The 27930-nt window shown below is 41.0% G+C and overlaps 2 protein-coding genes across 3 annotated transcripts; one reads left to right on the top strand and one right to left on the bottom strand.

The window, feature by feature from the left end:
* The first annotated feature begins 77 nt into the window (after positions 1-77).
* LOC105355099 (tyrosine-protein kinase STYK1) lies at positions 78-14895 on the top strand. The gene is made up of 10 exons (XM_011480978.4): positions 78-274; positions 3037-3089; positions 8283-8492; positions 8577-8798; positions 8986-9167; positions 10198-10266; positions 10909-11120; positions 11200-11240; positions 12104-12200; positions 12360-14895. Exons 2-10 carry the CDS (start codon positions 3038-3040, stop codon positions 12553-12555), a joined length of 1281 nt encoding a protein of 426 aa, XP_011479280.1. The 5' UTR covers positions 78-274; position 3037; the 3' UTR covers positions 12556-14895.
* On the bottom strand, positions 13798-27283 carry LOC101173875 (polyhomeotic-like protein 1). Of its 2 annotated transcripts, none has more exons than XM_023959911.2 (15): positions 27047-27283; positions 24968-25092; positions 23269-23385; positions 23035-23112; positions 22794-22916; positions 22571-22714; positions 22414-22495; positions 20633-21603; positions 20387-20522; positions 20138-20307; positions 19966-20056; positions 19067-19154; positions 17148-17373; positions 16535-16748; positions 13798-15278 (listed from the first exon to the last, which is right to left on the bottom strand). In XM_023959911.2, the coding sequence occupies exons 2-15, from the start codon at positions 25088-25090 to the stop codon at positions 15127-15129; spliced, it is 2715 nt and encodes a 904-aa protein (XP_023815679.1). In that variant the 5' UTR covers positions 25091-25092; positions 27047-27283; the 3' UTR covers positions 13798-15126. The 2 variants fall into 2 exon arrangements, with proteins under 2 accessions (XP_023815679.1, XP_023815680.1); XM_023959912.2 differs by having other exon boundaries at positions 17148-17355; positions 27047-27278.
* Positions 27284-27930: the final 647 nt, after the last annotated feature.

Raw genomic sequence — 27930 nt, forward strand, 5'->3', positions numbered from 1 at the left:
TCAGAGGAATGCTGCAGAAAAAACCGGTTGAGCAGATCCAGCCGGCAGGGTCAAATGCTAAAGCGTGTTTTGACTTCAGAGACGTCTCAAACATGCTAGAGTCAACATGAGCCAATGTGGGCGGGAACTTCTGACAGAGGAGCATGATGCATAAGTATCGGCTCCACGCAATCTGAACACGTTACGTCTGAAATGGCATTTCTCGGATCGGTGCTGTGATTCCATGGACTACCCGGGTTCAGTCTAACTGCACTACAGGGGCAGAAGACACAAGGTATGTCAACTGTTTTTGATGAAGACAAGACTGTACAGACGAGCTTTGAAAAGATCCTTATTTTAGAGATGAAGTGTAAACATAGACCTGAAACATTTTGGCTGCCCCATTAAAAATAAGGAAGGAAGGCAACATTATTTCATAAACCCAAAACATATATATGTTTTATATTATTGTGTTAAATATCTCATATGACCATACCTTTATACTAAAAGTTTTACTTGTTTCAATACTTTACAATACTTAATATGTATTGTCAAACATCATTCTTAGATCAACAAACAAAAAGTAATGGGGTGGTAACATACTAAGAGAATTTGTCTTTTTTAAATGGTAATACATTCAAAACAGAGTAAAGGGAAGTGCTCAAATCTGCTGGCTCCAAATGAGAACTAAACAACCAGTTAGTCCATATCTGGCAGCAACAGCTTCAACCCAGTGTTTGTGATCTGTGGATACATTTAGTTATTTGACATTTGCAAGTCTTTCGTTTGGAAATAATGTTTAGGGTCCTGAAACTGCAGCCCCAGACCATCACACCGCCACCCCCACGTCGGACTGTTACTTTGTTTTTTTTATTAGTTTGACGCACACAGAGCACACACCCTCCAGAAAGTCCAAAAGTAATCTTGTTAACTTGTGAACTCTGACTTGAGTTCTTTTCGTGTCATTCTGTGTCGCGACGACCTCTTAGAATGAGTCATCATAGTGTTGTTGGGGTCATTTTGGTCCATCTGTCCGTGAAGATTCTCAGTCATTCAAATCAAAGTGTCACACGTTGTGTTCTTCGGGACAAATTGATTTTCAAATGTTTACATTAGCTCTCTGAGGAAACCTTTCATACAGAAAAATATAATTCATCAATTCATGATTTGTTTTCCTTATTTATTTATTTATTTATTTATTTATTTATTTATTTATTTATTTATTTATTTATTTATTTATTTATTTATTTATTTATTTATTTATTTATCTGTTTGTGGAAATTCACTTTTTCTCAAGAGGCCAGGCAGTTTTGTTAAATACATTTTGTTTAAAGCTGTATTTTATATTCATATGTTTATGTAATATTAAAATGTTCTTATATAAACATGCAGCAAATTAGTTTTTATGACTAAAAATGAGACAGCTCAGATGATTCATTAATTAAAAACATTAAAAACATAATCTGTAACTGTCATAAATGATCAACTGTTGAGTTAAACTGGTTTATCTTGATTATTTTACAATTACTTCTGAGTCAACTATTTTATATTGAAGAGGAGATCAGACTAGCTCATTTTTTAAGACTTTGCTTTTGAAACATTTGAAACTACATGTGCAGTGATTTTTAAGAAGTTGGACCTTCCAGTAATTTACTCAAGGCAGCATTGATTCTGCAGGTTTTTCTCGTCATCTGCTTGTTTGGCCACTTTAACCCAATTCATGAAGGTTTTTCTCCTTACGGCATATCCCTTTAGGGGTTGTCACAGCGAATTAGCTTTCACAGAGTCACACATTTTGGTTTCGCAGAGATTTTTAAGTCAGATGCCCTCCCTGGGCCTGAGTTTTATCCAGGCTGGGGACCGGCACAGGGAGATCCAGACTTAGGCCCCTTTGTGGCTGCATAGTTAGGCAGTGCCATGAAAGGACCCACACTGGATGAAACTCATCGCACCCACTGGGAAATTTCCTCTGGTTTTGATTTTATGTATTTATTTAGATATGCTTTGTGCTTTTATCATTTTTCATAAAAAAGGATTGCATTCATTCTGTCTAATATACATTAGCGATGAAGTTATTTTATTTGATCAACAAAAGCTCTAAAATCTCTCCTGGGGCAGGGCCCTGCGTTGGGCTTGCACTCTCTGTCCCTGTACGCCTCCCTGCTCTCTGGCTTTGGGGGTCCCTGTGGCGGCCCTGCTGGCCCTGTCCCGGGTGGCGGATGCGATTGCCCGGTGGGCGGTTGTTCTCTATCTACCATGCGGGTGTTGGGGGTCCTCACTGTCGCTGCTGCTGTGGTGGGGGCTTTGGTGTGGGGATGACTGGGTACTCTCCCTCTTTCTTTTTACATTCCATCTTCCACCTCAGAAAAACATAAACACTCACACGAGCACAGGTGCTATTTTACCTTTTACAAATAGTTTGCGTGACTGAATGAAACGTTTCACATGTGTTAGTCTGAATGCATAAGTATGAGTGTATAAATGTTATTTGTATTGTGTACCGGTACATGCTGACATGTTTGTAAGTGAACATTTTTGGACCCAACAGGTATGTTTACAACATTTGAGTGTGTGTGTCTTTTTGTGCCTGCAAATTATATTCAGTGTGGGTCCTTATAGGCAAGGAAGACAAACCGTTGGTAAAAAGTGAAAAATCCACCTAAGAGCAGACAATAAATTCTCCAAATTCTCAAAAACAGTGATGTGGGGGTGAGTGTTCTGCTAACCCTTTGATCTGAGTATGAAAACTTCAGTCGTAACATAGTCTGCATATTTAAAGTTATGCAAACTGATCCATGTCAGAGGTTTCATTCAGCGTAGACTAAAACTTCATCCTACTTTTGTTTGTTTCAGTTTCACTGCTGCACTTCGGTGTTCAACCTGTCCAGTTTTTCCAGGGGGTTATGACAGACATTCAGTGCGCTGACAAATGCCTGCTTTTACTTTGAAAGACTAAGGAATTTAAAGCTGAAAAGCACAAAGAAAACCAGCATCATTGGACAGTCTTTCCTCACTGCAGTCATGGATCACTTCTGACTTCTGTTTTTCTCTCTCCAGCATGACTTCCAACTCAACAGACAGTTTGTGTGCGTCAGACGACAGGCTGTGTAGTAAGTTTAAAGTTCCCTCCTTCAGCTTCCTTTTCTTACCTGACTTTTTTTTTTACTTGTGGTTTAACCCAAAACATCTCTGATAAACAAGGTTAGAGAAGGAAATTCCACACTCTGATCCCCTAAGTACATACAGTCATGTTGGAAAGTACTGGCACCCTTTCTAATTTATTGTTTTTGGAAATTTTGTACCCACAATTGTTTTTAAATGATGTCATTATCTAAAACTGGGTAAGAGAACCAATTATTAAATGATGGTTTCATATATTAACAGAAAGGGATTCCAAATCTGCTTAAATCTATATTAAAAAGTTAGCGTCCCTATCGTTGCAGTATAGAAATGCCCATTCATCACACGATTTTTCAAAGCTGAGTTTGGTTTCATGATGCTGATCACAGTCAGAGGAGCTAAACTTTTGCAATAGATGTTGTCAGTAAAAGTAAATAAACTAAAAGAAATCAAACTTATTCACAGTGCTGCATCTGCAGAAAGGAAAGAATAGATGACAAAGAAGGTCAGTGATGTGTTTGCATCTAAAAAGATTATAAAATCATTTCTGCACCTCTAGGACTCCGCAGTTACAAGAGTAAAAAAACCTTTGATTAGTGGAGAAAAAACCAACCAACTAAACTTAAAGGTTTAAGTGAAACTTCATATACATTCAGGCAATTTTTGGGAAGTTGTTTTCCTCGTTGATGATTGTCATATAAAAGAAAAGGCTTTTAGTTTGATTTGAATATGTTTAATGATCTTATTCATTCAAGTGACAGATTTCTCAGTAAAAAGATCTCATTTTATGCAGCTGACAGAACTGCTGCTTCAGATCCTGAACTTTTCTCACAGCCGAACCTGTCAGTACTTCTGCCACATGATGCTTTTAATTTGCTTGTTGGCAAGCGTACAACAGTCTCATTGTTGAGTTTCACGTTTCAGCTCCTATATGCTTCGTTTAACCCTTGTGCTAACTTGGATGACCCCACCCTTACATTGACGTGTTATCCCTACCATGACCAGTAAAGATCACAAATCATTGAAGAAAAAAGGTTCAGAGCACTGTCTAGTCAAGTGGATAGCACAAGGGTTAATTTGTTTCAAGTATCAGTGGACCCTTTTTGCAACAAATAAACAGATATTAACTCTCAGACTACCACAATTTTTAACCTCCTCAACAGGAAAGCCTTTTATTTGTATTGATTTTTTAATTTGGAGCTACTTTATCTCCATCTGTTCATTCTCCACTGCATCAAAAACAGGAGTGCTGAATGAAATAATGCCGTGTTTCTGTGGTAAGCAATAACAAAACAAAGTAAAATTGTGTGTTCTTGAAAAGTGCAAGCATGTCTTTACTTAGCACCATTCTACAAAGGCTATGACACTCCCAAGAATGTGCCAAAACCACTGAAGAGTTTTCACATTCCACCTACAGCAAACAACGTGAGGCGTGAGCAATGAGAGCGAGGGGATGTTTGCAGACGTAACGCCAATGCTTAGATCATTCTAACTAATGTTGGAACAAATGTAAACATGATATAAAGCAGGGCTGCAAATCCCTGATCCTCCAGATCTCTCATCCTGCCTGTTTCCAGCTCTCCCTGAACTTTTTGCTGCTGAATACCTGAATCAGGCGTGTCCCGTCATACAGAATGAAGAAACTCCTGAGTCAGCTGAAGTCGGCTGAAATCAGAGCAGACTGTGAAACAGGCAGGGTGGGAGAATTTAGAGGACCAGGGTTGGGTAATTCTAAAGCTTTTGTGGTCTTGCTGGCAAAGAGGAGATCAGCTTAGCTGGAGGATAAAAAAACAAACCAAAAGTTACATCTGATGCTGCTGGTATATTACCAATATCTTTCATTTAGAGAAAAAAAAGGAAATTTTTCTTGTTAACCCTTGTGTGGTGTTCATATTGTTGTTACTCAGCCAGTGTTCGTGGGTCTGGTGGACCCGTTGCATGTTGTGGTTTTTAATGCCTCACAATCAAACACTTTGATGTTAAAATACTCGACAGATGTTTACCTCATCCATTTACAATCAGTATATTTGGTTAATATTTGCCCTTAACCTTTGTTAGATCACATTCATAATTCATTATTTAAAACGTGATAAAGAAAATCAATTAAAATCAAGATATGAGTGGAAACAAATTTTCAAATGAAGCAAGGGGTTTTCAAAACTACTGACTTTTATTTATTTGAACACAGAAACTGAACCCATTCAGCTGCACAACACAAGCTGAACACATAGAGTAAACCTATTAGTCAAGACAACACATCAGCCCCATTGAACACATGGCCTTCTAGCCACTAGCCTATACAACATATGGTCCTGGCTGCTGACGGCCTGGTCCTGTGGCTGGGTGCTGATGGCTTCGTTTTGGAACTGGCTGATGCTCAATCTAAATGGTAAACGGTAAATGGCGTATACTTATATAGCGCCTTTCTTCCAACAAGGACAAAGCGCTTTACAGTCACAGACCCATTCACCCAGTGACACACACATTCACTCACACATTCAGACACTGGTGGCGGCTACGCTGCCAAACACAGGCGCCCGCCTACCACCAGAGGCAAGGTGGGGTTCAGTGTCTTGCCCAAGGACACTTCGACTCATGGGCGTGCAAGGCGGGAATTGAACCTGCAATCTTACGATCATGGGCCAACCACCCGACCGCTGCTCCACGGCCGCCCCAATCTAATCATCTTCTTCAGAGTCACTGTCAGACTCTGAATTTTCAGAAATGTAATCCTCTAATTCTGAAACCTTCTCTTCTGAATCGTCTCCCTCTACATCATCATCAAAAACGTCACTCTCTTCTAAAATCAATTCCAGGGCCCTCTGCGCAGAAAGTCTTTTGGCCATTTTGATCAGTTGTGATAAGAAACCACACTGGCAAAGCTATATTTAACGTGTCCCGCCTCCAATTTGTAGCAGATAAAGAGCGAGATATTAAAGATTCCCGCAAGAAAGTCAAATGGTTAAATGTCAAATGTGCGGGAGAACGAGAGCAAACAGAGTTGATGCTTGAATTATTCTAACAATGTTGCAACCTTGTGCGGGAACCGCAGGTGCAGAAACAGAACTCACATTTACAGTGAAACTTTCTCTCTCTGCCACTCTCTCTCTCTCTTTCTCACTGGTCACACACACACACACACACACACGCACACACACACCTACACACACCCACACACACACAGCAGGCCCAGACAGGTGGAAGACAGAGTGTAGGTACATAAAACATCAATTTCCACACTTCTATTAGCCCCGGGTCCAGTGGACCCGAACATCTTATATGTAATATAAATGTGTTGGGGGGGTATACGGTGTGTGGTCATTAAAAATGTATTCTGATATATGTTCTTCACAGAAAATGAGCCAAGGCCAGTGAGTCTGAGTTTGAAAAAATAATTAATTGTATCATTTTTCTTTTGATAAAAAATGAAAACGGGTCCCACAGACCCGAACACCACATAAGGGTTAAATAAATTACTGAAAACCATTTTTGACATGTATTTTTAGCATACAATAGCATTGATGTTTGTTCTACCTGCGTTTCTCTTCTCTGACAGTCAGCTTTGTGTGGTGAACTCTGGCCTTGTTCCCTTTTAAGTAGATTTTGGTACAGTTCATGACAGTGTGAAAGCAAAAAGACTTTCCAGAGAACCAAAGAGTAGGGTAAGGAGAATAAGTGATGAGAGCCAGTTGGAAGAAAATCCCTAAAACAATTACCTGCATTAGGTGTGTTTTACCAACAGGAGGCTAGAATTGCAGGTTTGTTGGAAAGCATAGGACTCTGGCCCTCAAGATTGGACACATTGACTTTTAATCTATAACGTCCGATTTTTAATTTATGCAACAGTTTTTATGACAAATATTTAAAAAAAAAGCAGGAAGGTGAGAATCCTTTTCACAGCTCTGTTGAGTTTGTGATCTGTGCTTCCCCTGTGGTGTTAACCCTTGTGCTATCTTAGATGACCCCACCCTTTCATTGACGTGTTTTCCCTGCCATGACAAAGGTGGATAAAGGTGGAAAGATTTCATCTCATCCATGGACACCAGTGAAGATCACAAGTCACTGAAGAAAAAAGGTTCAGAGCACTGTCTAGTGCAGGGGTGTCAAACTCATTTTCACTGAGGGCCACATCAGCATAGTGGTTGTCCTCAAAGGGCCAGATATAACTTATACATGTAACTAAATGTAATGAAAAGTAAACGTAACTACTGCTTAATGTTAAATAACTCATTTATTTATTATAACTTTTTGAAGTGACAATAACAGTTGCAGTTGCAAGCATAAAATCCTTTTAAATTTTGTCGGTTATTAAAACCCACGATCAAACTCTCCAGAGAAAAGTAACATCAAACTGAGCTAGAAAGAACATGTATGACACGTGTAAGACTTTACAAAAAAAAGCTGCACACAGCCTTTCATCCAACTGATGGTTTAACCCTTGTGCTATCCTGGGCACTTTAACTTTGGGAGTTGGGTCATCTAGACCCACTAGACAGTGCACTGAACCTTTTTTCTTCAATGATTTGTGATCTTCACTGGTGTCCATGGATTACTTGAAATCTTTCCACCTTTATCCACCTTTGTCATGGTAGGGAGAACACGTCAATGTAAGGGTGGGGTCATATAAGATAGCACAAGGGTTAATGACAACAATTTGTCTGCATACACATGAGACCTGTAAACATTGAATAATTAAAACAGCAGCTACACACAAATAATATCTAATCAACTAAAGAAACATTTTATTTTAAGAAATTAACTAATTGTATGCTCTCGCGGGCCATGTAAAATAACATGGCGGGCCACATTTGGCCCCCGGGCCTTGAGTTTGACACATGTGGTCTAGTGGGTCTAGATGAACAAACTCCCAACGTTAAAGTGCCTAGGATAGCACAAGGGTTAATCATTCTGAAGCTTTACAATCCTATACTGAAAAGGCTACTCTGCCTGTCAATGTAATCTAGTGCGTCTGAACTTCAGTGAATAAAAGATGGTGGTGAATATAAAACATCCCGTCATCAGGAGGAGGATGAAGCTTTTTCTGTCATCCAGAGCAAAACACTAAAACTACACATCTTCAGCTTTGGGAAACAATAAACCTTTGGTTGTAGAGTGAGTTAAGCTGTCAGGAATACACACACATGTCTGGTGCTCTGTTTAAACTGCTTCTTTCTTCTTCATAGTCACTCTAAATTATGAGTTGGAGCTCATCGTGGTCCCTGCCATCCTCCTCATCCTCACCCTCCTCATCATCCTGACAGTATGTTTACTAAAATTATGTTCCCGGAAAGAGCGGACCCGAGACAGAGCGCCGCAGTACCTCCATCAAAACCACCGCCACACAACACACAGACAGTCAAATACACACAGACGCAACCTGAAAGGAATCGATGGTATGTAATGTCACCTAGCAGGTTCTCAACTCCACTTTTCGAACTGGTTGTTTTCTAAGTTTTGCATCTATTCTCTCCTAAAAGCACCGCCGGGGCTCAACCCTCTGGAACACGAAGAGGTGCCCATGACTGTCAAGCAGAATGTCAAACCAACCCCAGTTCCACAGAAGTCCACACAGATGCAGCAGGGAGGCTTTGGTCATGTCACTGCTCTGCCTCTGCGCTTCTGCATCAAACCCAATGACACAGTCAGCTTCTTCAGAGCGCGCACGGACAACAAGAACGTGGTCCTTCGGGTGCTCAAAGGTGAGCTGCTGCAGCCCACAAACCTAATAATCCACACCCACAGATTACGAGTTAGTTCTCAATAGCTAAACTGGTTGCAGAGATTTTAAGTTTAAAAGACCAAACCATTCAGACTTTATGTCATACATGCACAGAACCTCAGTCAGATTTAATACCTTCCCTTATCCTGTCAAATGTTTTTCCACAGAAAATGCAAATAACAGTGAGAAACAAGACTTTTTGGGGTTTGCTTCCTTCCTGTCTAATATGGGACCCCATCCCTTCATCCCTGCACTGCTGGGCGTTGTGTCAGTGCAGTCGCCTTTTGTTCTGGTGGTAGAGGAGCTGAAGCACAGGGACCTGCTGGGCTTCCTGTGGAGATGCAGACAGGTACCTGCTGCACTTGTACTTGCACTGCAAGGCAGGAATAAACAAACCCACACTCGAAGCAAGCAAAATATATATAGAAAATAAACATGTGAAATATGAAAAATACATAATACACTTTACATTATTTCCTCTTCACACAAAAGTGAAACAGAATCTATAACTCAGCCAAGTGAACAGAGGAAAGTGGTTTCAGGTGTTTATCTAATCTTAACATCCATGGAGGACAGAAAAACAGGTGTTAAGATGGAAGCAACACTAAAAGATTAGAGAACGGAGATGACGGATGTGTAAAAACAATGATGAAGAAAAAGAAAAAACAAACAAATGTCAAAATGGAAACAGAAACACAAATATTTAAACTGTAAAAGTAAAAAAAGTAAAAAATAAACGTAAAAGAACATTAAAAATGCACATTAAAACAAAAAAAATACAAATGTTAGTTCTGAAAGAAATGTCAAAAAACACAAAAAGAACCTGGACAGAAATGTTAATCACTGAACATCAAATAAAAAGAATTGGATAGGAATAAAAACAGGCAAACACCGTCAAGATATTAGAAATGTGAATAGAGATATGCAAAAATTCAAAGGACAGACAAATGTATAAAAGATGCAGATGTGTACAAATCTGACAATAAAAAATTTAAAGAAAAATGTAAAAGAGAAAATGTGGACATCTAAAAAAAAGAGAGAAGGTCATGTATGTTTGTGAAAAAATCAGAACAACAACACAGAATATCAAATAAAAGACAAAAAAATCCAAAAGCATAAAAAGTTTCTTTACATTTTTATTTAATTCTTAGTGTTTATTCCCCAGGAACTGATGTTACTTTATTGGAGAGATGTCATAACTTTTTCTGAAGTTATAGTTTGTAACTGACAGTTAATCTGCTAAATAAAAAGTGACTTCTTCACGTTTCATCTGTGGAATTTATTTAAATCATCTTGAAAGAAAAAGAGAAACGTGGATGTGGATGTGACAGATTCTAACCTTCATCCTTTTTTCTTCCTTTCCCATTTTTATTTTGAAGGACAATTCTGGCTGTGAGATGACGGAGAAACAAATCTTTACCATGGCGGGACAAGTTGCCTCTGCTCTGGTTAGTTCACCTCCTTCAAAATAAAAGCCTGAGGAACAGGTGTTCAGATTGTTTTCACTAAGAGAGTGTAAAATATCTCTCCTCACTGATTTAACTTTGTGTTTTAGTTTAAAACCAGTGTGGTTTCATATTGCAGTACACGGATACTCATTTACAACTGTGTCATAAAGTAAGGCAGAGTTTTTGAATGAACAATTGTTAGCCTCATCCTCCAACTTTCTTCTGTTTTTCCACCTCATTTTGTCTAAGTTTAAAAAAAAAAAAAGAAATTATTTCAAAAATATTCTTTTATATGAAAGGATTGAAACATTTTGTAAGCTAAGATCTTGCTTGGTTAAAATTCTCTCAAAAAACGTCATATTGCACCGACACTTTGATAATTTGCGAGTCTCAAAACCATGAAACCATATTGTGATTTTATTGTGTTTTTTTAATCTGTAGACTGTCCTTGTGTATTCTGAAAGGCGCTTTTAAATAAAATGTGTTATTATTATTATTATGAAGTACATAAAAGTCAACTTTAGTCCCCTCACGTGGTACAATAAAGTCTTGGTTTCTTATTTTATTTTTTTATTTTCAAGGTTTTAAGATAGCACAGATGCTCCCTTCTTCTCTTATTTCTGCACTTTTTGTCTCCCACAGGAGTACCTTCACAGCCGGCAGTGCATCCATGGTAATGTTGGAGCTTGCAGTGTTCTGGTGGGTGCAGACATGACAGCTAAGCTGTGGGGATTGGGCCCAGCGTACCGCAGAACCCACACCCCCTCAGCAATGGAAGTGGAGGAGGTGGGTATGAAGAAATGGCAAGCACCTGAAGTTCTGGGCAGGAGGGCCCTGAGTCAGAGCAGTGACATGTGAGTCAGAAAATGAAGAGCCGGCACGATGGAGCGACAGTCTTGCAGTGTACTGATGTGGTATCTCTGGTTTTGGCAGATGGTCGTTTGGGATTCTCCTCTATGAAATGGTGACACTGGGTGAGTAACCGTCATGCTGTAGACCAGGGGTCTGCAGCCTGAGACTCCTGAGACACATGTGGCTGTTTAACCCCTCCATTGTGGCTCTCTAATGAAAGAAAAATAAAATCATTTGAAAACTAACTTGGAATATAAGCCACATTTGTCAAATCAAAACAGTCAGATAAGTCAAGCTTTATTTAACCTATTCATGAACTGTATAAGCACAGTAAAAATCACTCTACAAGGCTCCTGACTTCAGTACCCATAGTGCTCCAATAATCCATCAAGAATTGTAGCTTCGTAATTTACTAACATTGTACTAATACACTCAACTAATTCAGTGTTCTACTGTCGATCTTTGAGAAAACAACAAAGGATTTTAAGCACGTCTTATGGTCCACTAATACGCACAAGGTCACTTAATTAGCTCTTGTTTAGTTTTAGTTACTCATGTTCACAAATTTATGGCAAAGATAGTAACATGAAATATTGGTATGTAAAGTTGGGTTTTTTACTGACATTACACAACCTAGTAGATTTGAAAAAATTCCATGTGGCTCTGTGTCTTTTATTTTGAAAGAAAGTAATGGGAAACTTTCATGAGTAATAAAGTATTTCATATTTAGAATAAAAAATGAAAATTTATCTTCACGTTTTATTCATGCCACAACACAACAGTAGTTCATTTCATATACATCTTAATAGTAACAATTACTGTACATAAGCATAAAAAAACTTAGTGGTTCTTGTTGGATTTTGGTGAGAAATTGACCCGAATGGATCTTTTGGTTTTGAAGGTTGCAGATCCCTGTTGTAGATGGAGCTTTTATTCTTGTATTTGGAAGGTTTAGGTTTAACGCAGCCTCTTCTCATGTGATCAGGTGGTCCACCTTTCGCTCAAGTCCCTGTGACAGAACTTCTGCAGTATCTCCAGAGTGGAAAGTACCTCAAGCAGCCGTCCACCTGCTCCAGCTCTTTGTGAGTACAGCGGCAGCACGGCCACATCCCAAAGCAGCTGTCAGTTAAGGGAATTCTGGGACCTGAAGTTTTCATTAAAGAACATTGTAGTCCCATGTTGCTGAAGTGGTTCAAGAGGGACAAATGTAAAATGATTCATTCATCACACTTTTTCTGCAGGTACTCCATCATGAAGTCTTGTGGCCATTACAGCCCCCAGCGCCGCCTGTCTACATCCCAGCTGATTAACGTTCTTCACACGGGAGAGACATCAGCTGATGGGAGGAGGCCACTGAGAGTGACAGAACCACTAAACTTTGACAGATACACGAGGGAGGCGGGACTAAGAGAAGCCGCCGATTCTGCCTTTTTGTGATCTGTTGGGATCATGTAGGACACTTGTGAAACACTTGAAGGAGCTTTTTTTCTGGTGCTGGTGTTTAACAGGAGGTGTTTGACCACTCCAGGAGAGAGAAGCAAACAACAGATAAAAGTCTATTTTTTTATGGTTCGTTATTTTGTACTTTTGTTTGCACAACAGGAAAGCTCGATTCCTCTTTTGAAGTACTGTAACTTTATATGTACTATTTATTATCTTTAAATATTTGATCATTTTTTAGCTTTTCAAGGTCGGATTCACACAAAAAAAAGCCACCAACGTCAAAATGTTTCTTTTGTGTAGCTCTGAATTCCATAAAATCAACATTATCAATAATGCAATAAGATTCCAGCTGCAGCGGATGCACCGCAGGAAAGAGGCTGATCGACAGGCAAACCTGAATCGCTGATGCTTACATCTTGATTATTGATCTGCAAATATTGATGTCACTCCTGTAGAGTCTGATTTTGTGGGACTTCAACCCCCCCCTCCTCCATTCAGACAGCAACTACAGGAGCAGTGGAGCAGGGAGACAACAGGGCCAAGGGGTAAATTAACAAAACCCCAAACGTTTTTTTTTCCATATTTCTGTTGAAGTCAGACTAACTTTAGAGATTACAGGTGCCAATTTGATTATTTAACAACCCGCCTATTGTGGTTACTTGATGAAATGTCCAAGATGCAGTAAATTTTGTGTCACATTGCACTTCAACCTGGAAGTCAAAGTGTGCGCTGTTTAGTAAAACACTTGTTTTAACCCTTGAGCCATCCTAGGCACTTTAACATTGGGACTTGGGTCATCTAGACCCACTAGACAGTGCGCTGAACCTTTTTTCTTCAATGATTTGTGATCTTCACTGGTGTCCATGGATTACATGAAATCTTTCCACCTTTATCCACCTTTGTCATGGTAGGGAGAACACATCAATGCAAGGGTGGGGTCATCTAAGATAGCACAAGGGTTAAACTGAACATCCGTCACAGAGCATGCCTGGTTACTATGGGAACTGGGGGGGTCTTGAGAATTGATCTGCACACATAAGTTACGTGTATGCAAAAAAAACATGTCCTATGGTTGCTATGGACAGTTAGTGGGATCCAGCAACCTTGTGACCCCCAAAGGAATTAAGCAAGCTCAGGAGATAGATGGATGAAGGGACAGATGGACGGACTATAGAAGTACAGTATTCTGCACAGCTGACCGGTATGTTTGCATCAATTAAGACACGGAGTCCAACGTTTCAAAACAGCTCCTTGATTCTTTATTAGCAGTAAAGTACCAACCTCTCCATGTGAGCAGCCTCTTCCAGGATTTTACAGTTTTATTGCAACACATTCAGTTCTGCAATTCCGCTTTTATAAATAGAAAAACAAAATTTGAGGCGACTTTTTTTGACAAACAGAAACAAAAGTCTTAACAATCTGCCAAATGACATATTTGAGGCTCACAATTCACCCCAAATCCTGAAGGGGCAGAAATAAAAACGCACAGCTGTCAAGGATGACCTTTTTAAAAAAAAAAAGGCTTCAGGAGTCACAGTCACTAACAATAAAGAGAGATCGGTTAGAAAGCTAAATACTGGTTGTAGTTACACACTACGTGACAAAGCTATGAGGAAGACCAGGTTCCTTGATAAAGGTCGCTACTTTTCAGTCACGTTTTGGAAAAAGGCAACAGACTCAGTCACCAGAGTTTGTAAAAACAAAACAAAAAAAAAAAAAACTTTAAGCACTGATAGAAAAAAAGGAATGATATGTAATGCAGCTTTACAAAAGAAAACAAACAAACAAGACAATCCTCATCTAAAATCTAGAGACTAGAAAGAAAGGCCACCAGGTTCACAGAAAACATGAACACAGTTCTACGTAAGAAAAAAAGCTCAGACGAGGCGGTCCAGCAACAAAATGTGCAATTAAATAGAAAAAGGCAAACTTTACATGTCCTACAGTTTAGCTCAAGGTCTCTTGGCATCCTCAAATGGAGAAAATCACAAAGACGCTCCAGATAATCCACGCAACTTTAGATGGTATTCCTTTTCTTTTTGAGGTTGACTCCCGACTTGCAGAAGCTTTTAGGGACCTGGGGGGGGGTTTGGACTCGTACCCTGTAACTCGCTCCGTACCCTGTTCAGTGCAGAACCACCACCATCCACAGATGATGAACACACAAGTCCCTATGCGAACATCACAAGTGAGACTGACGGTTTTCCTGACCACATTCATTCAAAAACGGGGACATCTTTCCTTCTGTGTGGGTTCATGAACCAGGTTAAGTGTTGGTTCTCAAATAACTGGAGTAAATTTTGCATCAAATTAAAGCTTCAAGTGATTTCTTTCTTCAATGTTTCCTTTTCTTTTGACTTTCAAACTAAAGGCTCAGATTGAAGGCTTCAGAGGAGCCCTTTCCTTAACCATATCTGAGCGCGTCGACTTTAACTCCGTTGTTGCTGGGAGGATAAAACCTGGACCTTCTCTGCAGAAGAACCTCAGACAGACGTGCAGGCGGGAGCGGCTCCTTCGTACGCGGGACCTTTGGCGCTTCGTCTGAGTGTCTGAACGCGGTTCCATTTAGTCTCTCAGGCTGTTGATGTGAGCGCAGATCTTTAGGGCGGGGCCTAACTTAATGTTCATGGTGGACATGAGATGCTCCTCCTTCAGAAGCAGCAACGCCTGGCCGTCGATTTCCTGCGACAGGAACATTGAGGCCAGATCCTCGCAGCCTGAGAGGGAGGACGACAGTAGAGTTAGACGGGGGAAAAAAACAACCAAAATATACATAGCAGAGTGTTTCTAATATTTATGTCATTTAAAACACTGAAACCACAACATGAAAATACACAAAAATCCCTTTCATATTTTATTTGATTTAAAAAACACAATTAAATGAAATGTTTGGAGGAAGCCTGAAAATTGACACCGGAAATGTACAAGATTCAGACTATTTGAGCAAAGCAGCAACTCACACTCAAGTTTTGATCACTTTCTCCAGTTTCAGACACAAAATGGCCACAGTTTTAAGGGTTACAAGGAACTAAAGTGGACCCATTTTACATTTTATACAGTCAAAAAAGGTTTGAAAATTGGTTAAAAAAAGAAAGAAGTGGAACAAAATAAAAGCATGATGACCTTTAGCAAGGTGATATATGAAAATAATGTGATTTCAGGCAAATTAAACATTTCCAGAATCGATTAAATTCACAATTCTTTGGATCAACTCGTTTTGATTCAATTCAATTTTGAATTTACACGGTTTAAACATTTAGAAATATTTGCATAGAAATACATTAATAATCTGTGTGTTCTGAAGATATTCATATTAGTGGGATACAGTTCACATATTGTAAAATGTATAAATAAACGAATAAAAGTAAAAAAAAATAATAAACCATTTATATTTTACACCATATGGTGGTACATGGACGGCATTTTTAGTTTGGCCACCAGGTGGAGCTCAGTGCTTTAGACCACAAATAGTGATTTTTAAAAAATGTTTCCTTAATGTTTACATCTACAAATTGTCGTTAGACACTACTTTTAAATGTTGTTCTCAACTAAAGAATGTTTAATAAAAAAATTGGTGGTGAAATTTTTTTTGTGTGCTAATTTAAGACCAGTTAAAACAGACCGGTCAATTTTGACCGGGAACACTAAAGTAGGGGGCTGAATGCGAACACGACCGGAGGGTTAAAAGAGTTTAGAAAATTCGTGCCTGTGAGTATATACAGCTGTTCATTTAGTCATACCTTAAGTTTCTTTCTTTTTTTTTTCTTCATATTTTTTATTTTCATACTTCTGTTCTCCCCTACATCATTCAACAGTGAAGGTTGTTTAGAACTCCCTCAGTGTAGACGGTCTGACTGAAGTTTTTTTTCAAAAGATCCTTTATGGCACAACTCAAAAGTTTTTCGTCTTAATCAACATTTTTTTTAGAAACTTCCTGCTTTCAAACCCTTTCAAACAAGTCAAATCCTCCAACCTTGAAGTGAAGAAATGAACTGCGACACTTCCTCCACGCTCCACTGGGCGGGGCTGGAGGGCGGGCAGCTGGGAGCGGAGCTCTCTGGCGGCAGAGGAGGCGGCGGCGGCGGCTGGTGGCAGGAGGCCGAGGAGGCAGGGGAGAGTGACAGCGGGTCGTCTTCATCCTCCTCTGCAGTGGACTCCTCCTCTGAATGGCTGGACTCTGACCGACACTGAGTTTGAGAAGCAGAAGAAAAGGTCAGGACTGGATGGGGATGAGAGGAAACATGTACTTTCAAAACCTGTGTGATTAGGGAAAAAGGAGTAATTTAAAAATAAAAGCCTAAAGTATGTAATTTCATTTAGTCTGGATATTAAAGATAAACTTTGCTGAAAGTGAGAAATTAAAACTGTAATTTTGAAGCTACATCATGACAGTAAGCAACAGAAGCCACTAGATGGCAGCAAACGAGCGTTATGAACTTCTCCTTCAGAAGGTTTATTTGTTTTTGCTGGAAAAAAAGGTTCAGTTATTCTTCAAAATCAACAGTTTGAATAATTTAATGTATGAAAAATCATTTTTTTGCTTGAACAAATAATAGTTGATTCTTCCGGGTCGTCTGCAGGATCACCTTGACAGGAATGGGTCTCCCTGCTATCTTGGCGCTGGCGATCTCAGAGCTGGTCCGGCGGGGAACCCTCCTCCTTGCGATTCCTCCCTCCTCGTCCGAGTTGGATAAATGCGCTTGGCTTTGCTCCGGCGCCGCGATGTGCTCCGGACCCCGACGCTGGCCGTGGCTCTGCCGCACGGGCATGTGCTGCCTGAAGCTGACGTTGTACCTGGGGAACCAATACATACTGTATCGTAGACAAAGAGTGACATATGCGGTACTGGAGCCAGGACGAGCAACAAACAGTTGGTTTGTCTCTTTGCAGCATCGCACACAGACACTGAGCAAAGAGACAAACTTAAAGCAGAAGCAAAAGAACAAACTCAAAATGCAAACATACTGTAAAAAACAATGCAGGCAATGCATTGTTTATGTAGAGAAATAAATAACACAATAATAAATGCAATGTAGTTTGTCATAAGACAAAAAAACAACACAAATTTTGAATAGTGCAGTTTGACACACAGGAACACAAACATTCATGCTCTTTAGGTTCAGAACTGCTGTGCAGAAGCGGCTTAACCACATTTACATTCAGAACCTTTTCTTACTGGGCTGTTCTGAAGAACTTTGGAGTGACCTGCATTATTGAATATATCCAATAAAAAAAGGTTTCCGGAAAAAAAAAAGAAAACTTTTACAGAACAATCATTAAGAAACTTAAATGTGCAAACACAGGTGCTTTGGCCTTAGTGCACAGAAAGCCAGTGAGGTTAAATCTGGGTTGGGAGAGTAATTATCTGATGCTCCAAAAAGGAAAACCCTTTTCTCTAATTTCGAAAACAGAAGTTGGCTCCATAAAATTAATTTTTGTCAGGCATGTTGACTAATGTTTGCTGAAATATAAAAAAACAACTGACATTACAAACCACAACTAAATATTCAACCATAGCAAAAAGTTAGTTTTAGTACATTTCCCAATTTACATATCTTATTCTTAAGTCTTAAAAGTATTGTTATTATTATAGTATTGTTACTATTATTATCCTGGTCCTCTCTTTCTGTGGAAACCGGCTTTTTTTGCAGTAAGAAAAAAAAGTGCAGAGCTTTCTTAGTCTGGAGCATCAAAAGAGCATCTCAAAAGACAGGAGTGTGAAAACGTTTTGGACTTGTGGGTCTCAAAGGGTTCTAAAATTTGACAGAAGGGCCGGAGCAGAGGTAGATGTGGGGAGTGTTTTTGCAATCGACCTCATAAGTAATGTAATCTGGACGAAAAAATGCTTTTACTTTGATTGAATACATTTTTAAAAAGAGAACATTTGTTTCAAAACTATAACTTGTATCTCATTTCAGGGCCAATTCCACCAAAGGGTTGATGTTCCTCAAAGAAAAACGCAAACTTAGAAAAATGCTGTGTTCATGTGGTGTTGGGACAATTGAAAAAAATGACATCCGAAAAGAAAAAAAAAAACACATGAATGTCAGAAAAGCAACAAAATCTTCCAATGCCACATGAATGCAGGATAACTAAATGTATTTATAGTGCGCCATCTATGGGTAGAAACCAGAATTACAGGCAAAATAAAACACTGACAAGGGTTTTCAATGTGATAAGAACTGGAAACATCTGACTTCCTCCATTAAGATGTTCTTCAGCTCCGAACTGCAGGAAAAAACATCCAAAGTACTTCAAACAGCCCATTATGACAGGTGCTGGGTTTCTTTTCAAGTTTAGATGTCAAAACAACAGCAAGCACAAAATGTGTGCATTTAGGGAGAAGTGAGAAAGTAACACAAATGTGTTTTAGTTTTGTAAAACCCAATATGTGTTGTGAGTTTTACTGAGGCTGTCATGAAAACACAACTGTATGCAGCAGCAGCAGCACAGTATTTTAGCATGGCCCGTTCCGTGTGCGATCGGTTGCATGCATGGTATGTACCTCTTTGCACAAGACATGGAGCAGAACCTTTTGGTTCCTCTGAACTGACTCGCTGGAGCAAAGTTTTTGCAGTATTCACACTTCAGCACTGGAGGGGAGAAAGAAAAAAACTATTAGATCACCAAAGAAATGTGCAGCAAAATCCATCTTCAGTTTTTCTGTTACAGTACAAAAAAACAATAAGATAGGCTCTTGACAATTGGTACTTTTTCATAGAATATAATTTTGAAATGTTTTTAGTCGTTATTTATTATAAATGGGGCTGAGAATCAAGTGAGATGCTCATTGAGATGATGGAATATTCTCCTTTTAAAATATCAACAACAGCCAATCACCATCCAACATGAAACACCCCCCAGTAAAGAGGATTGCTACTGTACTGGTCACGATCAAGCTTAAGGTCCCCAAAAGGGAAGATGTAGAACCAGAGGTCTGATGATTGTTTTTACCCAGAACTACTCAGGTCTTGCCACGAAGAGTTCTTCATGTCTTATTGTTAATAACATGTCTTCCACTACTGGAGATTGAGGCTGAAACGTCCGTTTTGCAGGTTTATATGGCTTTGAACTTTCCCACAGTTTCCGTGGCGACACAAGATGCCCAGAGTCTGTGATTTCATTTCACTCTGTTGATTAAGCCCAAGTTTCCGGCAAGGCGGTTAATTTTGTGTTTGTTAAATAAGCTTTTAAGTTAAGACAACCCTTTAAGTTTTTTAATGTTTTGCTTTTAACAATTTTAACTTTGTTCTTTGACATTCTCCATCACAGTATTTCTTTTATTTATTTTTATCCTCCGTTTTTCATTTACGGGTTAAATATTTCATACCTACAACTGATTAATCTTCATATCAACTTCAGTTACCAAGAATCTAACAGGAAGCAGAGCTTTATGCCGGGTACCTGTTGCCGTGGTTACATTCTCGGATTGATTAGTGTCTGGACTGTCGAGTGACACATCCTCACCCGCCGAGTCTTTCATGGTTCCACACACCTGTCAGCCAAAGAGAAGCGAACCCTCAGTGAATGTCATCAAAAAACGAACACAAAACATCTGCACGGCTGCTGTACACACCGGGAAAGGCTCCGCCCCCTCCTGAATAACAAAGCCCTCTATCAGGTGAGTGAGAACTTGGGGTTTGACCACAGCCTGAGGAGGCGGGGCCTTTTCCCCCTGCCCGCAGGGTCCACGGGACACAGAGAGCGCTGGCGTGGGGGAGGGAGATGCTGGAGGAAGAGGAGAGCCTGTGGAGACGATGATAAAGATGAAGAGGAACCAGGGAGAGGCTGTGAACGCTACTGCTTTGCTCAGCCGATGTCTTACCTGCACACGCAGGTTTGGCGGGGGATGATGAGGCGCAGTCTCTAACTGCCTGCAGCCGCGGGGGAGGGGGGGCATCTTCATCATTTGGTGAATTGGAGTCAGATTTTCTTTTTAGTGATGCGGGGACCTGCTTTACCTTTTTAGAGTAAAGTGAATGAAAAAAGGTGACAGGAAATCATTTTTATGAGGGGGGGGGTTACAGAAACCAAAAAAATAATATTGATGTATAAAAAAACAATAGCTGACCTGCGGGGTGTGACTCCCCAAAGAGTCTCCGTTGGCAGTCACCCCAGCTCTCTTCTGCTCTTCAGACAGCGGGGGGAGCGAGCCGGTGGGGCGGGGCTGTGAAGGGGAACGAGATGAAACTGCAGGGGTCTGGGAGGAGGCGGAGTTTAGCGCCACAAGTCCGTTCTGGTTCTGTCCAGAGTTCTGATTGGCCTGCGGATGCACCTGGGGAACCTGAGCCAGCAGGGGGGCCTCCTGGGGAGACTGAAACGTCTTCAGCCCCACCCCTCGACCCACGACCCCAGCCTCCCTGGAAGCAATGGACGCCACCATGGTGAGCAGGCTGGACGAACTGCTGAGGACGGCTGCCCCCTCCTGATTGCAGCTGCCCCGGGCCAAAGCCAGAGCCTGAGCGCCCCCTAGTGAGCTCTGCCTGGCCCCCACTATCTGAACAGGGATGTGTGGGGGCTGAGAAGTCAGGGCGGAGCTGCTGGAAGAAGGCGGGGCTGGGAGGATTGGAGGAGGGTTCCTTGAGGGCAGCTGCAGAGGGAGGCGGAGCCCCTGCAGCGTTTTTGGCTGGATGGGAATGGGGGCGTTCCCGTGACCTGACTTCTCCGTTCCGATGGAGGTTTTCTGCAAAGGCTGCACCACCAGAGTCTGAGTGCTGACCGCTGGTTTGATGGTGGCTGTGCCGACTGGGTAACCGTGAGGCTGCGACGCAGCGCTGGATGTCAGCACCAGGGCGTGGGCGGCGGTGGGGGCTGTGCTCCCTGTGGTCAGCGTCCGGGTTCCATGGAGCAAGAGCTGCGAGAGAGGGATCGAGGAGGTGGAGGATGAAGAGGACGACGATGCACCAGCGGATGATGTGGGATGGGCTTTGAGGTTGGTGGGCTGAGGGTAAGTGGGAATTTTGATGTGGGGAGTTTGGGGGCTTGGTTTAGTGGGAGACTGGGGGGTTGACTGATGCGAGGGCTGGACCAGGGAAAAGGCAGCTGATAAAAACAACAACAAAAAGTTTGTGAGAAAAAGAGTCATATTTCAAAGGAAACTCAACTAAGCTGTTTAAAAAAAAAAAATCAAAATTGTTTTTTTAACATGTTCTTGTGGCATTTTTCTGATCTTAATTAAGGAAAGTTAATCTTAAAATTGCAGTCAAAGTATTTCTTTATTCTACTCCTTGTGAGTCAGCAGACTAAAAATGCAGTTTGAAAAAGATTGTATCTGTGACGTAAATTATTTTTCACAAAAAAAAAAAAATCAGGATTATTTTTAATTTCGACATGTCAGAACAAGATAATCACTGCAACAGCCAGACACGGTGGTAGTAGTGTGATGGTGTGGGGGGCTTTGCATCTGAATTCTTGAATTCTGTCCTTTATAAGAAAATCCTAAAAGGGAAGAACTTTGGTTCTGCAGCAGAACAATGATTCACACAGAGCAGTCAAATTCTGAATACATAGAGTTATGAAGGTTCTGAACTTAAAAAGCGGACAGATTCTGTTTCGTGAGCTTGGAATAGACACTCCTGCTAGAAAGCCCTCCAAAATGTCTGAATTGAAACAATTCTGCAAAGTGTGGAACTAAATGTCATTCACAGGCACGAGAAACTCTAATTTACAGCGGATTTCTAGCTGTTAAAACTAAAAAATGCAGATACCTTTCTGATTGGTCCAGGCAAGTTTTGACAATTGATAATATATAGCAGAACAGTTCATAAACTAAAGCTTTATTAGTATAAACAAGGATGAGTCACACTCCACCACGAGCAATAAAGAAACCATTAGTAAAACCAGCTGCTTCACCTGCATCGTTCCTCTCTGGGGCTTCAGTTTTCACACCCACACCTTTGGGATTGGACACACCCCTCATGGCCAGATTCTGCACCTACAAGGATAAATAACAATCATGAGCACAAAGACGTCACACAGCGTTTAAACTCCATGATTTGATGACACAGACCTGGTCGTTGTCGGTCTGGCTGCTGGAGGACAAAGCAGGAGTCGCCTCCTGCTGCTGCGGCAGAGCTGCCACGGCTGCAGTTCCTGTGCTGCTGGGCATGAAGATCAGCTGGGAGGAGATGGGAGCCCTGAGGGAGCGGTTGACCTGGCGGAGGAGGTGACAGACACGGATCACACCTGTAAACCGGTCCATTATGTCAGGTGAACCGTCTAATGAAACCCACCCGCAGGTACATCTGACCCTGCCCTCCTGCCGTCCCACTTAGCAGCACCGACTGGCTAATGGTGGAGGTTGCAGAGGTGCCCAAAGGACGACTGCTGGCTGTGGATCCAGATGTTACGCTCACCTGTAAATCCATTTTTTACAAACTTAGAAATCAAGGCTGTGGAGGTGGTTCTTAATTATAAAATGTAATTACACCGAGTGGAGCAATAACAGGATAACGGATGACAGGGAAGGCTTACAGAGGAGGTGCTGGTGCTCTGAGAAGAGCTACTGCTGCTGCTGGAGGGACTGGACTGACGGCTGGCGGCCAGAGTTGCCTGACAGAAAGAAAGAGTATGATTAGCAATGCAAAACGTGGCTCTTTGGTCCTTCCCTGAACCCATCCAGCGCAGCTGCACTCGTGGTTTTCTTCATCCGCTTCCTGTGGCTTTCCGTGGAACTGCTTATTGTGGATGCTAAACTTCCACGCATACCTTCACTTGTTGCACGGCAGCCAGGTTCTGCAGCTGGGCGTTGTTGATCTGCTGCTGCAGCATCAGCTGCTGGAAGTACTGAGCCGCGTTGGGTTGTCTCTGCAGCGCCTGCAGGGCCTTGAGGAGGGAGGAGCAGACGAGAAAAATGGGACACGTGTACAAAAAGAGAAGAGGTGGAGAAAGAAGGATGATCTAAAAGAGGATAGAGACACCACTGAGATAGATAAATCAAGAGTGCAGATTGAGAGAAAAGAGAGCAGGGAGGGAGCGGCAGCCCCCGCCAGCTGCCTGATGTACGATCTGGTACAGTAATAAGCTGCGGGTCCAAAGCGAATGGTGGCTCAGATTAGTATGTGCAGGGTGACAGAGACAGATGGCGGCTCGAGGTGACAAAGGCCTGGAAAACAACACCAAGACTCCATCTCTCTCTGCTCCACTCTGATTCAGTCGCTGGAAATCACTTTCTGCTCGTCAGCAAACACATCAATCATAAACCATTAAGACAAATAAGCCTCAACGCAACACAAACAGCTTGTGCTGCAGCCCGAGGCACAGTCCCGATATTAAAATGCAGAGAATTGGAATACCTTCTACGACTTTAAACAGGTTATAAGACAAAAAGCAATAATGCAGCCAAATTAATAATGGAGCTCAGATTTGAGGTGGAACAGATCCTGGTGTTTGGACATGCCACCTGGCGATGCGGTTCCCACTGTACAGCACAGAGGAGGAAGTGTTATGGTGTGGGGATAAGGCTCCTCTGGGACAAAAGAAAGAAACCCACTAAGAGCATGCTTCAAACTAAATTGACCAAAGTCAGAAAAAGAGCAGGACTGCTGGATATTCAAAGGACATCAACATTTACCAATACTATCTTTAAAATCCCACATCCTTTAGAAGGAGGGCTTAAAGTGCTCAAATGATCACAAGAACTGTGTCGTCTGGGGCAAATGGCTGTTTTTTTGTTGGGGGGGTGGGGTGTCAAGATCTTCCCTCCAGCATGTCTATTGTTCTACTGAAAAACCTCAGTGCTCATGTGAGGCCTGAGAGAAAATGGCTCCCTAAGCTTTGGCCACAGTGAACACCATAGAGGAAGATGAAGATGTATATTGGGCGGCATCATTACAACCTTTCTGCATCTAATAATCTACTTTTGGGTTTTCTTCTTAACTCCCGGGTGAAGGAGGGGCAGAACTTTGGTTGATCACTTCATCCTGGTAAGATGGATCAGATAGCAGAGAATAATATACAGGAACCTGTCCCATGACAGAGCTCCAGAAGAACTTCTATCCCTTCCAAAAGGACAAGAGAACATCAAGTAGAACTGAGCTGAACTCTTCATGAAATCCAGGCTAAAATCCCCATGGTTTCCACATTTGCAACTCTTTGTCTCTGCTAATTCAAGCCGTTTCTTATAAATAGTCTTGAGATTTTAACAGGCTGAGAAAAATCTGTAACTTTGAGTTTGTGCTGGATGCCAGAAACCAGCAGCAAAAGAACGCAGTGTTCTGAAAGGTAAGAGAAGATCAGGAGCAGTTCCTATTCGATGAGGAGCTTCGGATGATTTTTCTGATCTTTTTGCAGTCAGGACCAAAGACGAAAGGAAAGACTGCTCTGAACAGGTCAGGCTGAGCATCTATCAGGAGTAAACACTGCCTCAACAAAGTTCAGAGTGCCCCCACCCCATACGCACACCTACCTGCACAGCCTGTCGCTCATACAGAGACATGGAATTCATTGCTGAGGTGCGGGGGCTTGTTCCAGACGCAGAGCTCCCGTTGGGCGAGCTTCCCTGCTGGTTCTGCTCGCCGCTCGTCTCCATGGCTGCAGAGAAGACGGATGAGCTGAACATAAATGAAAACGCGGCGAGGAGCCGTAAGACCCCAGCCGATGAGAACAGAAACACCTGACTGTGTCCCCGACTAGCTTCACTGAGCATGTGCGGTCAGCGGACAAAGTAACAGACGAGCGACTTTCCCTTTTTATCCACAAAGTGGGGGAAAAAAATTAAATTTGTGTGGCAGTTTTTTCTAAAATTAAATGGCTAAAAATCACAGAGGAAGAACTGCTGCCACCATCAAGAAGCCACATTTTAATAAGAACATTATATACTATTGCAAATAGTATTTTGTTCATTTTGAGGACTAATTTAAATGCTATAAACACTTGAATAGGCTTGAGTTTTTAATCAAACGAGCAAAAACCCAAATAAGCTATATTAAAAAATTTAGTGAGACTTACTTTTTTTTTAAATCAGTTGCTTTTGAGTTCAAATATTGTTTTCAATTGTTTTTTTTCAGTAAGGGAATTTTCCTTTAAAAAAAAGTTGGTTGCTAAGCTATTTAAAAAGCTCAAATTTAGATTTACACGTTTTTTTGACTGCATTTAATTAAACCAGGGGTCTCAAACCTGAGGCTCTGGGAGCCACATCCCCCCAGTGTGGCTCTTTGAATAAACAATTTGAATAAATATGAAGCTACTTAGTCAAGTTGAGCACATATTCTAATCTATGCTTCACAACAGTGACTAGATGTGGTTCAGACTCAATGTTTTAAAAATATGCAATTGCGTTGACATATACAGATTTAGAAAATTGGAATCTACATCAATGTCGACAACTAAAAAGGAAAAAAAAATGACAGCGCAACACAATCATAATGATAGAAGATTTCATGTTTGATTTGGCTATCTAGCATTTTTAATTCAATATTGCGCTGCAGCAGACAAAACTTATTTGACACAGGGTGTATTTTATTTTGAAAGGAACTTGTGTGTGCTTCTGTCAAAAGAAAATAATTTAAAGTTGTTTTTCATAGAAAAATATATCATTCTTAGAATCCAATTAATATAAATATTTAAAAGCTACATTTTATAAAAGAATGGCTTAAAGGCCACGTAAACATAAAGTGCAATTTTCTATAAAGGTTAAGCAAGATTTGCAGACTCTTGCAGGGTCAGTAAAAAAAAAACTGGAGCAGAAGTCTTTTGTAGTGTAAAAGGCCGACAGCTGGACTAAACTAAATAATAGTAATTAAGGACAAAGGATCAACCACACCCATCTAAAAGAATTTTCTAGAGACAAAATGAATCTGAAGATATAAGAAGGCAACTCGAACTTTAATTTAATAAAGCATCTATTAACCATGGGGTTAAGGAGTTTTCTTTTATAAATAAAGTTAATTTGAAAAAAATTAGAACAGCAATAAAAAAGTTTTTTTTTTTTTTTTACAACTTTAGGGATGCACTTCATTCATTTAAGGCCTGGTGTTAATTTTAGTTTTTATTAATTTATTATTATTTAAATTTGTAAGTAAAGAATTAATTTACAATTTTGTTCTTCTGCTCAAAATGAAAAGAAAAATACATTAAATATTCACTAAGTATAGAATTCGAAGAAGAAAATGTCTAAGGTATAAATAACTACATATTTTAAAATATTTAACAACTGATGCTGCAAACAACAGTCTGGGGTTTTTGCAAAGCGATCTGGATTATTCGCGGTTATCATATTGTTTCTATTTGTGATGTAGATCCATCATCAGGAGTGACTCAGCATCATCATCTTCATCTCTCCTTTCTCATGAAAAAGTCTCTTTTAGCTGCAGCGTTCACCTGAGCAGCGAGCGCGGAGCTAGCCTCGGCTAGCTGCCGTCCATGTTTCAGACCAGTTGACACTGGATCCACCGGAGGCTACTCCTCCTAGCATCCCGCTAACCGCCGCCACCGCTGCAGCAGCAGCAGTCTGGCTCGGTTAACGGGACTCGGGGTCCATCCTCACCGTTTCAGCTGCGGCTCTCCCCCCGCCTCCTCTTCCCGAACCGGCTGCCTGCAGCACAACGAGTCCGAGCGACTCAGCGGCCTTCCCGGCTGTAGGAGCGAGCTGGCCGGCGCCGCCTCTCCCCGCTGGATCCTCCGTGCTGGACGGCGGCACTGATTCTGCTGCTCTGCATAAATTTGCAGCTGATGTGTTGTGTGGAGGGGAGGGCAACGCCTCCTTTTCTCTCCCGCACTGCCCTTTCCGGCGCGACGGAATGACGGGAAAAAAGATGGAGGGAGCCGGAGGATGGGGGAAGCCGCTAATGATCAGAATTATTTTAAAGACCCAATCCGATGGAAATTGAGTTGTTAATAAGTTGTTGTGGCTTTTTTGATGATGAAATATACATATAAAGGAATGTAAGCTTAAAACTGCATTTCTGAGTATTTCTTTCTTCAAATCGTGTTGAATCAGGAGCAGACGAAAAAAACGCTGTTGGAAACAGCTTGTAGATGTGACGTAAAAGCTACTACGGCAAGCAACAAGCTCCATTTTGATCATTGACAATATAAGAGAACTGAGCTGAGTTCCAAAAAGGAAGAACCAAAATCCCATAAACTTCTGTAGAGAAATAAACAGCTTCAATTACTCAGTCATATTTATCAGAATAACCATTCTTACTCTGCAACACCTTTTAAACATGTTCCTGCTAATCATAAAGCTAGAGTGCCCTGGATTTTAAAAGTAATTTGGGCACCATGCTCACTACTTTTTTTTTAATGCCGAATATGACGTCATCGAATTTACAAAGTGAAAATCTAATTGATATGCTCATGAGCATTTTGGAATTGTAAATTCGGAAAGCACTACAAAATGGCGAACGCACTATAAAGTGTACTATGTAG

Source organism: Oryzias latipes, chromosome 11 (genome assembly GCF_053564925.1).
Source record: "Oryzias latipes strain Hd-rR chromosome 11, Olatipes_Hd-rR_3.1".
NCBI classification, from domain to species: Eukaryota; Metazoa; Chordata; class Actinopteri; order Beloniformes; family Adrianichthyidae; genus Oryzias; species Oryzias latipes.